This window comes from Chiloscyllium plagiosum, chromosome 27 (assembly GCF_004010195.1).
Source record: "Chiloscyllium plagiosum isolate BGI_BamShark_2017 chromosome 27, ASM401019v2, whole genome shotgun sequence".
Lineage (NCBI taxonomy): Eukaryota > Metazoa > Chordata > Chondrichthyes > Orectolobiformes > Hemiscylliidae > Chiloscyllium > Chiloscyllium plagiosum.
In genome coordinates, this window is record NC_057736.1 from 26,446,970 (window position 1) to 26,459,155 (window position 12,186).

The 12,186-nt window shown below is 39.5% G+C and overlaps 1 protein-coding gene and 1 long non-coding RNA gene across 4 annotated transcripts in view; one reads left to right on the forward strand and one right to left on the reverse strand.

Annotated features, from left to right (window-relative positions):
- LOC122563675 (protein argonaute-1) overlaps positions 1-12,186 on the forward strand; it is a 115,061-nt gene that overhangs the window by 78,751 nt on the left and 24,124 nt on the right. For both annotated transcript variants that reach the window (XM_043717728.1, XM_043717729.1), the window contains exon 14: positions 10,966-11,056. In XM_043717728.1, coding sequence (XP_043573663.1) covers positions 10,966-11,056 — 91 coding nt within the window. The remainder of the gene's footprint in view (positions 1-10,965; positions 11,057-12,186) is intronic.
- Positions 1-12,186, reverse strand: part of LOC122563676 — a 70,627-nt gene that overhangs the window by 19,223 nt on the left and 39,218 nt on the right. The window contains exon 2 of one of the 2 annotated variants that reach the window (XR_006315692.1): positions 3,220-3,287. The exons of the other annotated variant lie outside the window; for it this stretch is intronic. This is a non-coding gene — a long non-coding RNA (uncharacterized LOC122563676). The remainder of the gene's footprint in view (positions 1-3,219; positions 3,288-12,186) is intronic. 2 annotated transcript variants of the gene reach the window in all.

A 12,186-nucleotide genomic window follows, 5' to 3' on the forward strand; every position in this document is an offset into this window, starting at 1 on the left:
CTCTTTCTTAAATGTATGCAATGACTTGTCCTCTATAGCCCTCTGTGGCAATGAGTTCCACAGATTAACCATCCTCTATTTGAAGAAATTCCTCCTACTCTAGTTCTAAAAGGTCATCTGTTCACTCTGACAGGGTGCCCTTGGGTCCTGGTCTCTCCTATTGGTGGAAACATCATCTCCACATCCACTGTATCCAGACCTGTATTGATGAGATCCCCTTTAATCCTTCCATTCCTCATGACAAGACCTTCATCCTTGGGATTATTCCTGTAAACTTGCTTTGGACCCTCTCCAAGGTTCCTTAGATACGGGCCCAAAACTGCTCTCAATATTCCAAATACGGACTGTTCAGCCTCAGTAGTACATTTTTGCTCTTGCATTCTAGCCTTCTTGAAATAAGTTCTAACATTGCATTTGCTTTCCTAACTGCCAACTGAAACTGCACATTAACCTTAAGAGAATCTTGAAGTCGGACTCCCAAGTCCCTTTGTGCTTTAGTTTTCTGAAGCTTTTTCCATTTAGGAAGAATAGAGGCTTAGACTATTTTCTATCAAAGTGCATAACCAATTTGGTGTTTGTTATAAAGAGTCATGTGTGGTGTGATGTTTCTTTTCCAACAAGTAGAGTGTCTCTTAATAAATATGGAAGTCAGAACAATAGAAATGTCAATACTTCTAAGACTATAATACCAGGGAACAACATTTTTATTTTTCTTTTACCACTCAAGTTCCAATTATTTTAACTAGCACAGTCCTTGACGGTAGGAGGAGATATTTAGGTGCATGCTGTCAACCTTTGGCTGTATAGAAATGCTGACTAATTGATCCAATACTCTATTCTAGGCTCCGACAGAACAAATTAGTTTTCATTTACGGTTGTGAATTGTTCCTCACCTCTAACTGAGCCCATGAGTTAAATTTTTACATCTGCCTTTTCTTAGCTGTACTTTCTAAACTGTATTTGGTAATCATACATTCTCATAGGAGAGTTTATTCCCTTAATGAAGCATATACCCTGTAGTATATAACTTGTTTTCGCAGCATTAAATATCACTTCCTTTGGACAAAAATATATGTTTTATTCTGTTTTCTACATATATTCTTTTAAAATTAAAATGGGTATACTGCTAAAACAATGAACTTTAAAATCTTGGTGATTGTACACTTGAATCTTGTTGGACCACGTTTTACATCTAATGTTTTCTTTCATGGGTTTTTTTTGGTACTGTCACTAACTGTGCTTATGGATTGACTAGCCTACTTAATTAAGAATTCTATGAAAAAGTGGCAGATGGCAATGGAGATTAAGCAAAATTCTCTTTTACGCAACAATTGCTTATTGGTTCCTGGTAACCGCGTGATTGCGGCTGCTTTGTGGTTTTGGTCTGCTGAAACAATGTGACTGAAAAACTTCATTTGTGATTGATGTCAGGAACTGCTGCTAATTGTTTTTAGTAATTGTTGAGGATGTCACATATTAATTTAAACTGATTTATTTTGGGCCTCAATAAAATGCGCTGCCAAAGCCATAATGGAATACAAATTAGAGGGCTTTTTGAAGAAAATGTTAATTTATATTGTTGTATCCAATTACAGAATGCCACGTGGCATTGCTCACAGAGAAATGGAGGATTTAATGACACTAATTGATATTCTCTTTGTCTTCCCCACCTGGGGTCTTTCAAATTACTTTGAAATGAAAAATTCCAGCTGGGGAAAACAATTAGGTCTTAATTTTTTAAAGCTCAGTACTAAACATTTTAGCAGTCTGAGTGAGCAGAGTGGTTTACTGTAACTAAACATTAGACTTGGAGGTTTCTCAGACTATTTGGGAGAATTGTGTAGTGTACTTAAAAGCAACTGAAGTTTAGGGCTGAAGTATTCTAAGAATAGTGAGAGTCAGAACGACTGACGAAAAGGTGATTAAATGTGGTTACAAGGGGATGGTGCAAATTACGTCAAAAGATTAAAGAAACTGGGAAAGTGAACAAGAATGACAGCATTCCCGGTGCATAGTGGGAGCAGCAGACGAGGTGGACTGAAGGGTCTGTTTGTGCTGCACGTCTCTATGACTGGAGGTGTGGAGGAAGTAAAAGTAATTATCTTAGAAATCAAAAGTCAAGGTATATTTCCTACTTAGAGACTGTGGAAGATTGTGTCCTATTGTCCCACCATATTGATTTTTAATCTTCGAGTAGGGATAAATTCATATGGGCTCAACATTGATACTAAAGGGACAATAGGGGTGGAATCAAAATGTATTTTTTTTTCTGGTGGAATAGTATTATTTTAATAGATGCATCAATTTACAATGGGATGAGGATAGGAATGTATCTGTAGATCCAGAATAGCATTGGAGAGCAAGATAAGGCAAATGCTGAAAAGAGTTTTAAAATTGGGTGTTAGAAATATTTAGACAGCATCTGTGGAGAAAAGCAGTGAAAATTTCATGTTGATATTGTCCCTTCATCAGAATGATCTTCGAACATCAACCTGATGAATATTTCCGTAATTTTCTGATTTATTTTACATTTCCAGCATCTAGTGTTTGTCTTTTTCTTTAAACTAGACCCTGACTGCAATTTTCAGGAAAATGTTGAATACATGTCAGTAAAATTGTTGAATGTGATGAGCAGAGCATGACAAATTTGATACTAAAAGTCTTTCGAGAACCACAGATAATTACAAAATGTATACTTCTAGAACAGGAAATTTCACTAAGGGAAGTTATCAGAGTGGTTTTCAATGTGATGCATATGCAAGTATGAAATTCAAAATAAATTCACTACAAAATTAATAGCGATGTCTGGTAAAGGAATGCATATAATAAATATATTTGTCTATTATAACAGCCTTGCGAACAAACCCCCATCTGATCCCACGATACTGATTCCAATCCAGAGCCTTTTCAGTAGAAAATGAAATAATTGTGTTAGTCACATATTCACAAACCCATGAATTTCTATTATACCAACAGATTAATCACAATTATTAATGGCCAATGAGATTGAGTTAATAATAATAACAGCTGAAAAGTCACATGATCACTAGATCTGTGAGCTTGCTCATTTGGGACTTATAATACGAGTAAGAAAAATTAGAACTAAGATGTCCTATGTTTCTATAATAGTTTCACACAACCAGTATTAATGAAAAGCTTATAAAATTCACCTGAAGTAAACGCAAATGCACTTTTGCTTTAAAAACAAATCACACCCACCAATAGCATCAGAGGTGTTCTTATTAGAAGTTAGTCTGTTGAACCAATAATTTCATCATTGAACCGAACTGGAGAAGAAATATTAACAGAAATGAAAGTTATTTAGTGCAATCATTTATTTAGCTTTTTAAACTATTGACTATTATCCAGTATTTAGTTATTTAAATCCAGTATCCTATGGATATTTAAGTAGCCAGTTCAACTTTATACAAGAACTGTTGATAATTTGTCACATTAAACCAGGGTAAAGTGGCATTGTGGTTATGTTACTGGACTAGTAATCCAGATGCTTGGACCAAAGATTTGGAAATATGAGTTGAAATATTACCATGTCAGCTAGGAAATTAAAATTTTTACAGTTAGATGTAGGAGGATTTGAGCTTCAGGGAGAGGCTGAATAGGCTGGGGCTGTTTTCCCTGGAGCTTCGGAGACTCAGGGGTGTCCTTATAGAGGTTTATAAAATCATGAGGGGCATGGATAGGATAAATTGACAAAGTCTTTTCCCTGGGGTGGGGGATTCCAGAACTAGAGGGCTTTAGGGTGAGAGGGGCAAGATAAAATGGGACGTAAGGGGCAACTCTTTCACGCAGAGGGTGGTGCGTCTATGGAATGAGCTGCCAAAGGAAGTGGTGGAGCCTGGTAAAATTGCAACATTTAAAAGGAATCTGGATGAGTGCATGAATAGGAAGGATTTAGAGGGATATGGGCCAGGTGCTGGCAAATGGGATTAGATTAGGTTAAGATATATGGTCGGCATGGACAAGTTGGACCGAAGGGTCTGTTTCAATGATTACACCTAGAACATAGAAAAGTACAGCACAGAAAAGACCCTTCAGCCCACGATGTTGTCCCAAGGATTATTCCTAATCTAAAATAAAATAACGTAACCTACGCACCCCTCAATTCACTGCTATCCATGTGCATGTCCATCAGTCGCTTAAATGTCCCTAATGACTGTTTCCACCACCACCACTAGCAATGCATTCCATGCATTCGCAACTCTGTAAAGAACCTACTCTGATGTCTCCTCTATACTTTCATCCTAATATCTTAAAACGATGACCCCTCATGCCAGTCAATTCTGCCCTAGGGAAAAGTCAGGCTATTGACTCTATCCATGCCTCTCATTACCTTGCATACCTCAATCAAGTTGGGTCACCTTTTCCTCCTTCTCTCCAGAGAGAAAAGTCCGGGCTTAGTCAACCCAGTCTTTGTAAGACAAGCCCTCCAGTCCAGGCAGCATCCTGGTAACCTTCTTTGCACCCTCTCCAAAGCCTCTGTATCTTTCCTATAATAGGGCGACCAGAACTGGACACAATATTCCAAGTGTGGTCTCACCAGGGTCTTGTAGAGCTGTGGCAAAACCTCGCAGCTCATAAACTCAATCCCCCTGTTAATGAAAGCCAAAACACCCCATATGCTTTCTTAACAACCCTATCCATTTGGGTGGCAACTTTGAGGGATCTATGCACTTGAACACCAAGACCTCTCTGTTCCTCCACACTGCCAAGAATCCTGTCTTTAATTCTATATTCAGCATTCAAGTTCGACCTTCCAAAATGCATCACTTCGCACTTATCCAGGTTGAACTCCATCTGCCATTTCTCAGCCCAGCTCTGCATCCTGTCTATTTCACGCTGCAACCTGCAATAAGCCCTCGATACTATCAACGGCACTTCCAACCTTTGTGTCATTGGCAAATTTACTAACCCACCCCTCAACCTTCTCATCCAAGTCATTTATAAAAACTACAAAGAGCAGAGGCCCAAGAACAAAGCCCTGCGGGACCCCACTCACTACTGACCTCCAGGCAGAATACTTTCCATCTTCCATTCTCTGCCTTCTTTCAGTCAACCAATTCTGAATCCAGACAGCCAAATCTCCCTGCATCCCATACCTCCTGACTTTATAAATGAGCCTACCACGGGGAACCTTATCAAATGCCTTGGTGAAGTCCATATATACCACATCCACTACTCGACCTTCGTCAACCTGTTTCGTCACCTCCTCAAAGAACTCAACAAGATTTGTGAGGCATGACCTGCCCCTCACAAAGCCATGCTGACTGCCTTTATCACTCTATGCTTTTCCAAATAGTCATAAATCCTATCCCTCAGAATTCTTTCCAAAACCTTGCTGACCACAGACGTAAGATTGACTGGTCTGTAATTGCCAGGGATTTCCATATTCCCGTTCTTGAAAAGAAGAACAACATTCGCCTCCCTCCAATCCTCCGGTATGATTCCCTTGGAGAGTGAGGAAGCAAAGATCTTCGCCAGTGGCTTAGCAACCTCCTTTCTCGCTTCCTGGAGCAACCTAGGATAAATCTGATCTGGCCCTGGGGACTTATCAATCTTAATGTTTGCCAAAATTTCTAGCACATCAACTTTGTCAATCTTGATCTGTTCAAGCCTGTTTCCCAGCTCCTCAAAGTTCTCATTCACAACGTGGTCCCTTTCCTTAGTGAAAACCAAAGCAAAAAAATCATTTAGGGCTTTCCCTATCTGCTCAGACTCCACGCACAAGTTCCCTATGCTATCCCTGACCGGCCCTACCTTCTCTCTGATCATTCTCTTACTCCTCACGCATGAGTAAAATGCCTTTGGGTTCTCCCTAATCCATCCTGCCAAGCCTTTTTCGTGTCCCCTCCTGGCTCTCCTCAGTCCATTTCTGAGCTCCTTTCCAGTAAGCCTGTAATCCTCGAAAGCTGTGCTAGATCCGTGCTTCCTCCACCTTACATAAGCTGCCTCCTTCCTTTTGATGAAAAGCTCCTCTGTTCTTGTCATCCAAGGTTCCTTAATCTTACCCCTTCCTGCCTGGCTCAGAGGAACCAATTTGTGCATCACTCGCAACAATTGCTCCTTAAACAGTCTCCAACATGTCTGTTCTGCCCTTTCTGTGGAACAATTGCTCCCAATCTGTACTTCCCAACTCCTGTCTGATAGCATCATAATTTCCTTTTCCCCAATTAAATATCATCCCTTGGTAACTGCTCCTTTCCCCCTCCAAGGCTGTGGTAAATGTGAAGCAGTTGTGGTCACTGTCACCAAAGTGTTCTCCCACTGCGAGATCTGACTCCTGTCCTGGCTCATTGTGGAACACCAAATCCAAAATGGCCTGTCCCCTCATCGGCTTGTTCACATACTCAGTAAGGAAACCCTCCTGAACACACCTAACAAAAACGGCTCCATCCAAACTATTTGCGCTAAGGAGTTTCCAATCAATATTGGGAAAGTTGAAGTCACCCATAACAACAACCCTGCTACATCTGCATTTTTCCAAAATCAGCTGGCCTATGAGTTCTTCAATCTCCCTACTGCTATTATTAGGGATTTGTAGAAAACCCCCAATGAGGTGGCTGCTCCCTTGGTGTTCCTAACTTCCACCCATATTGACTCAGTAGACAAACCTACCTCAACAACCTTCATTTCTGTAGCTGGGATGCACTTTCTGATTAGCAATGCTACACCCCCTCCTCTTTTTCCACACCCCTTGTACTTTTTAAACATTCTAAACCCTGGAACATCTAGCAACCATTCCTGCCCCTGTGAAACCTAAGTCTCCATTCTCGCCACAACATCATAGTCCCAAGTACTGATCCATGCTGTAAGTTCATCACTCTTATTTCTAACACTCCTTGCGTTAAAGTAGACATGTTTTAACCGATCCCTTTGTTTCATCACATGAAAAACCTTCTCGATGGATTCACTACCTCCTGTTGCTGCCCCATCCACAACTACCCCCTCTCAGATATGTAGCTCCGGTTCCCACCCACTTGCCAAACTAGTTTAAACCCTCCCAAACCTCACAAACAAATCTCCTACCCAGGACATTTGTGCCCCTCCAGTTCAGGTGCAACCCGTCCTTTTTGTACAGGTCCCACCTTCCCCAGAAGGCATCCCAATGGTCTAAGTATCTGAAACCCTCCTTCCTGCACCAGCCTCACAGCCATGTGTTAAGCTGCACTCACTGACTGGGTGGTGGGTGGGAGGGAGGCCCTATGTGTAGGATCTCTGATTTAGATCTCATCCACTTAAAAACATCCCAGCAGCCCTCCTTTCTCTCCGCCCTCTCTCCTCGCCGCTGTATTCAAAATGGAGACCTGACTCTCGAGGCACGTCTCTTTTTAAGTGGGAAAAACTGACTTACCCGGCAGCCCTCGCTTCTCTCCGCCCTCTCTCCTCGCCGCTCTGTTTAAATCTCTATGATTGTGTAATGGTCATCATAAAACCATTGGATTGTTGTAAAAACCCAACTGGTTCACTTGCCCTCTTTAGGGAAGGAATCTGCAATCCTTATGGGATATGGCTAACATGCAGTCCAGACTCAACACAGTAGAATCCTCTCAAAGCCAATTAGAAATGGATAAAATGCTGGCCTTGCTAACAATACCCACCTGCCGACGAATAGGGGAAAATACACTTCTTAAAAAGTTATAGTGCAGCTATGTAATGTATAAAGATTCTGGTAAAACATGAGTGCAAATTATAGAGTACATTTCATGTAGAAAACATCCTAATGTGTTTAACAAAAGAATAATCGGACAACAATTGACATCAAGCCAAAGGAGATATTAGGAAAAGTGACTAAAACCTTAAAGCTTATAAGTAAGGGCCTTAAGATGCAGAACAGGTTTACTGAGAACGAATTCTGATCTTCCTAACGAAAGGTATAGATTGTCAATGTTAGGGCAAAGGAATTGGGTGATAAAGAGGAAAGAGATGGAGGAATACAGAGAGCTTGAAGTGCGTTGAAGTTTATGGAGGCTATAAATTGGCATGCTATCAAGAAAGCATTGGGATTGTTTAGTCCCGGGACAGCACAAACATGGATGATGGGGCCAGATGCAGACAATCTGAGGCAGGAAGTTTCGCAATATTTTAGAAATGGAAATAAATGTTTGTTTTTTGATGAACAAGACAACCGGTCCTTAATTCAGCTCAAAGCTAAAAAGAAGACGTCACAAACAGGATTATTAATCCTCAAATTGAGGTTAATCAAGGAAGGGCAAATCTGTGAAATTTGATGTTTATTTTCATGTTGCTGAGAGGCAGCATGAGGAATTGGAGGAGCTAACAATAGATCATTTGGGGACTCCAAACATATTTGCTTTAAATTGGGAAAATAAACCACTTATGGCTATAACTGAATACATGAGAGTGAAACCAGGCAAAGCTGGGAAATGGAGATGCAGTGGTCAAGGGTAGTTTGGTCAAGCATGTTCAAAATTGTTGGGTTGAGATCCTAGGTATGATAGTGTACTCCAATCACAGTTGCGGAAAGTGTGATTTGTGACTTTAATTAGAATATTTTCAGTGCTATGAGAGGTACAGAAGTGTGTTTGGAGAGATTCGGTAATGGAGATATGGAAGGAGGGTCAATGATTTTGGGGACAATAGCAAAGAATTTGAAGAAGAGTAGAAGGTTTAAGAAGGGGCTGTTTTCAAGAAAAGATCAGCTTCTTATGGAAAAGGATGATAGCCAATATGAAAAGAATTATAGAAAGATGGGTGAAGTCCTAGAATTTGATCTAGGAAACACAGGTAAACATCTGAGAAGCACATAAATTAAAAATGAATTTGATCTATTCAATAAATCAGCTAACTATTGAATTGCATTATGGCAATTCAACAAAAGCCTCAATACTATAGCATTTTACTCTTTTACCTAAATCTTCAGTGATCTATGCCATGTACTATTTCTGCAAATTTTCAAATGCGACTCAAATTGCTAGCAAAAGGTGCTTAAAGTCCGGCTTACTCTCCAGTGTTTCCTTTTTCTCTACTGGAGAATCGTTTCTCACGTTCAGTTACTGCTTTCTTCCTCAACCTATTCCAAATCAAAACCAATAGATTGGTGCTTTATTGCAGAGGAATAGCCCTTTCCATATTCTGTTTGGTCCAAAATTGAACTGTATGAAACTTGTATAAAATTTTAAAAATGTAAAGCATCTGATGGTGTCAGAAAAAATAACCTACCCCCAAACAGTAAAGTCTGGCTGCAGAGGATACAAGTTGCTTTGCCCTAGAAAGTTATGGCCACATTTACAAATGAAATCAGATTTACATTTTAAATCCATAACTGCAAACTGTACAAGAGGACTTCCCATTTATATGCTTAACTACAGGTTATTTTTCAACAATAGATCAGCAAATTCTGGGATTTTGGATGAAAATAAATTGATCGCACAATTACTTTTTGTTTTGCGTTCCATTTATATTGCTGAATTCTTCAATTCTACGTGCTTAGTTGGGCCAATACAGCAATAGCAAACAACGGCAATTGTTCTTGCATTGTGAACTTGGTTTTGTTCAACAGGGTAATGATGAGACATTCTACACAAACTAGAAATAGTAATGGAGATACTTGCATGTATTTATTGAGGCCAACAAAAACTCATTCCACAATGTTTACTCTGAAGGATTATCTCCAGTAGTAAATATACTGTTGGGTAATGATGAAGTCTTGAAAGGAAAACCAAAACCAGAAGTTCATACCTGTTTCAACTGTCAACAGCAAGAGTTTTGATTTTATGTAAAAAAAATGCTAGATGACACTTTGGCAGAGTATGTCAAATTGAAGCCTTTCACATGACTGGATTCTGGGTAATCCAAGATGGAGGACAGGAAAAGTCTCTGGCTGTAAGAGCTGCTCCTTTTTTTGAGGTATTTTAGGTGTTGGAGGTGATTTCCTCAAATTTCAGGAGCAGCAATTACTGTTTTATATGCTGTTGCATTGTTTTGGAACTTTGGGGAAAAAAAGTCAAAACAACAGCAGTTTTAAAAGGGAAAAGAGCAGACAAAGGAAGCACATGGTAAGGACAATGCAGGAGAGAGAGAGAGAGAACCTGCATAGTTACCGTCTTTGCTGTTTGAATTCGTGTATCGCTGGACATCGGAGTGCATCTGGGAAAATTAACAAACTGTGAAATTCACAACTAATCTTGGAGGAGCTGTTGGGCGAAGTTCACAGCACAGAATCAGATAAGTTAATTGTTGTTTTAAGTCTGTCCAAGAGAGAGGCTGTATTAGTGAGTACAGTGGGTTCTTTCTTGATTATATGTTTTTTGGAGATAAGTCTCTTAAACATTTAAGAGGCATTTGGATGGGTATATGAATAGGAAGGGTTTGGGGTGATATGGGCCAGGTGCTGGCAGGTGGGACTAAATTGGGTTGGGATATCTGGTCGGCATGGACAGGTTGGACCGAAGGGTCTGTTTCCATGCTGTACATCTCTATGACTATGACCTCTATGATTTGAAATAGTTACTGAATCATTTAGTCCTCCTGTAGTTGGAAACTAAAGTGGTCATATTGAATAATTAACATAACTTGTGCAGTTTGGAAATATGCTGGAAATGTGTTGCTGGAAAAGCGCAGCAGGTCAGGCAGCATCCAGGGAACAGGAGAATCGACGTTTCGGGCATAAGCCCTTGAAGGGCTTATGCCCGAAACGTCGATTCTCCTGTTCCCTGGATGCTGCCTGACCTGCTGCGCTTTTCCAGCAACACATTTCCAGCTCTGATCTCCAGCATCTGCAGACCTCACTTTCTCCTCCAGTTTGGAAATGTATCATGTTCCCTGCTCCTGGAGTTTAAGAAAAACCTGTAAAAAAGATAAATTGTTCAACAAAAAAAGCTTAATTTGATGTTGTGTTAATGATGTAGTGCCATTCAGTGCTTTCAATAGTTTATTCACTTTATGTAAGTAAAGTTTAGAAAAGGATTTCCACCTGTTTCCTTCCAGTTCAGCTGTGTTCCAGCAGCCTGTGATCTTCTTGGGCGCAGATGTCACACACCCACCAGCTGGAGATGGCAAGAAACCCTCTATAACAGCAGTAAGTTTGTACTTTAGGATGTCAAATTATGTACTGTAATAATTGTCAGTGAAACATAATTGGACTTTTATGTGCTAGGGAAAGAAAACTTGTATAAGCCCTGGGCTGTGTGCTTCTGTGTGATCTTAGTGTTCACATGTTTATGGCTAATTAAATGGTCTGGTTTATTACGATTGGAGTAATTATAACGTGTTCACCATTATATTCCACTACTATATTTGACTGTTTAAATGGCCTATCCCAATAAGAACCAAAAAGATATAACTACTATGAGTAAATACTGAAAAAGTGAAATTCAAATTCTGCAGAATGAAATAGTGTGAACAACTCAACCACCTGTTACATACGTGTTGTAATAGCCAAACAATTTGCTGCCTATGTATTTTGTGCTCCTTCCTAAGTTGAGTTTCACTTGAGGTTGCTGAGCTAAATTGTTGTTTGGCTGAGGAACTCTGTAGATTAAAATGAGCTTGTCAGTTTCAGTGAGTAACTTAAGAGTTTAAATTATTTTAATATTTTGAATGTATAACAAAGCGATCTGTGACCAGTGGTCTGTATAGGTTTTTAGCACAGTTTCCTGTGTATTCATTATGTAATACTTGACATACCCACATTAATCAGAAACTTATGCTGATATTTTGTTTGCAAACAGTAATCCTGTCGAGAAAATAACAGAGTTATCTTCCTACCAGTTTAACTGGATGTTAAAAATACAGGGTACTTTGTCAAAGAACAAAATCAATTATTTTGATCCATGTGGTAACTTTACTCTCTCAATCCATAAATGGTTGGCATCAGCAGCTGCAAATTCTGACAGTATAGTAACATCATGTTCCAATATAATAACAATTACTATTTTAAAAGTAATTTAATGAGAAGCATTTTAAAATGTTTTCATAACAGGATAAGATACATAGAAAAAATTAGAACAATTATTAAACATGCTTTAAGCCCCCAAGACTACTTGCCTTCCTGGATGAAATTTTTCTCTGAGTTTGTAATCAATATCTTTGGACTAATGATGGAATTCCAGTGAATACAAAGAGTCTGGAGGTTGTCCAAGTTTAGTTATGTTAGGAAGAAGTGTTGATTTATTTATCATGCTTTGGTGCTTCACAGGAACAGTTAAA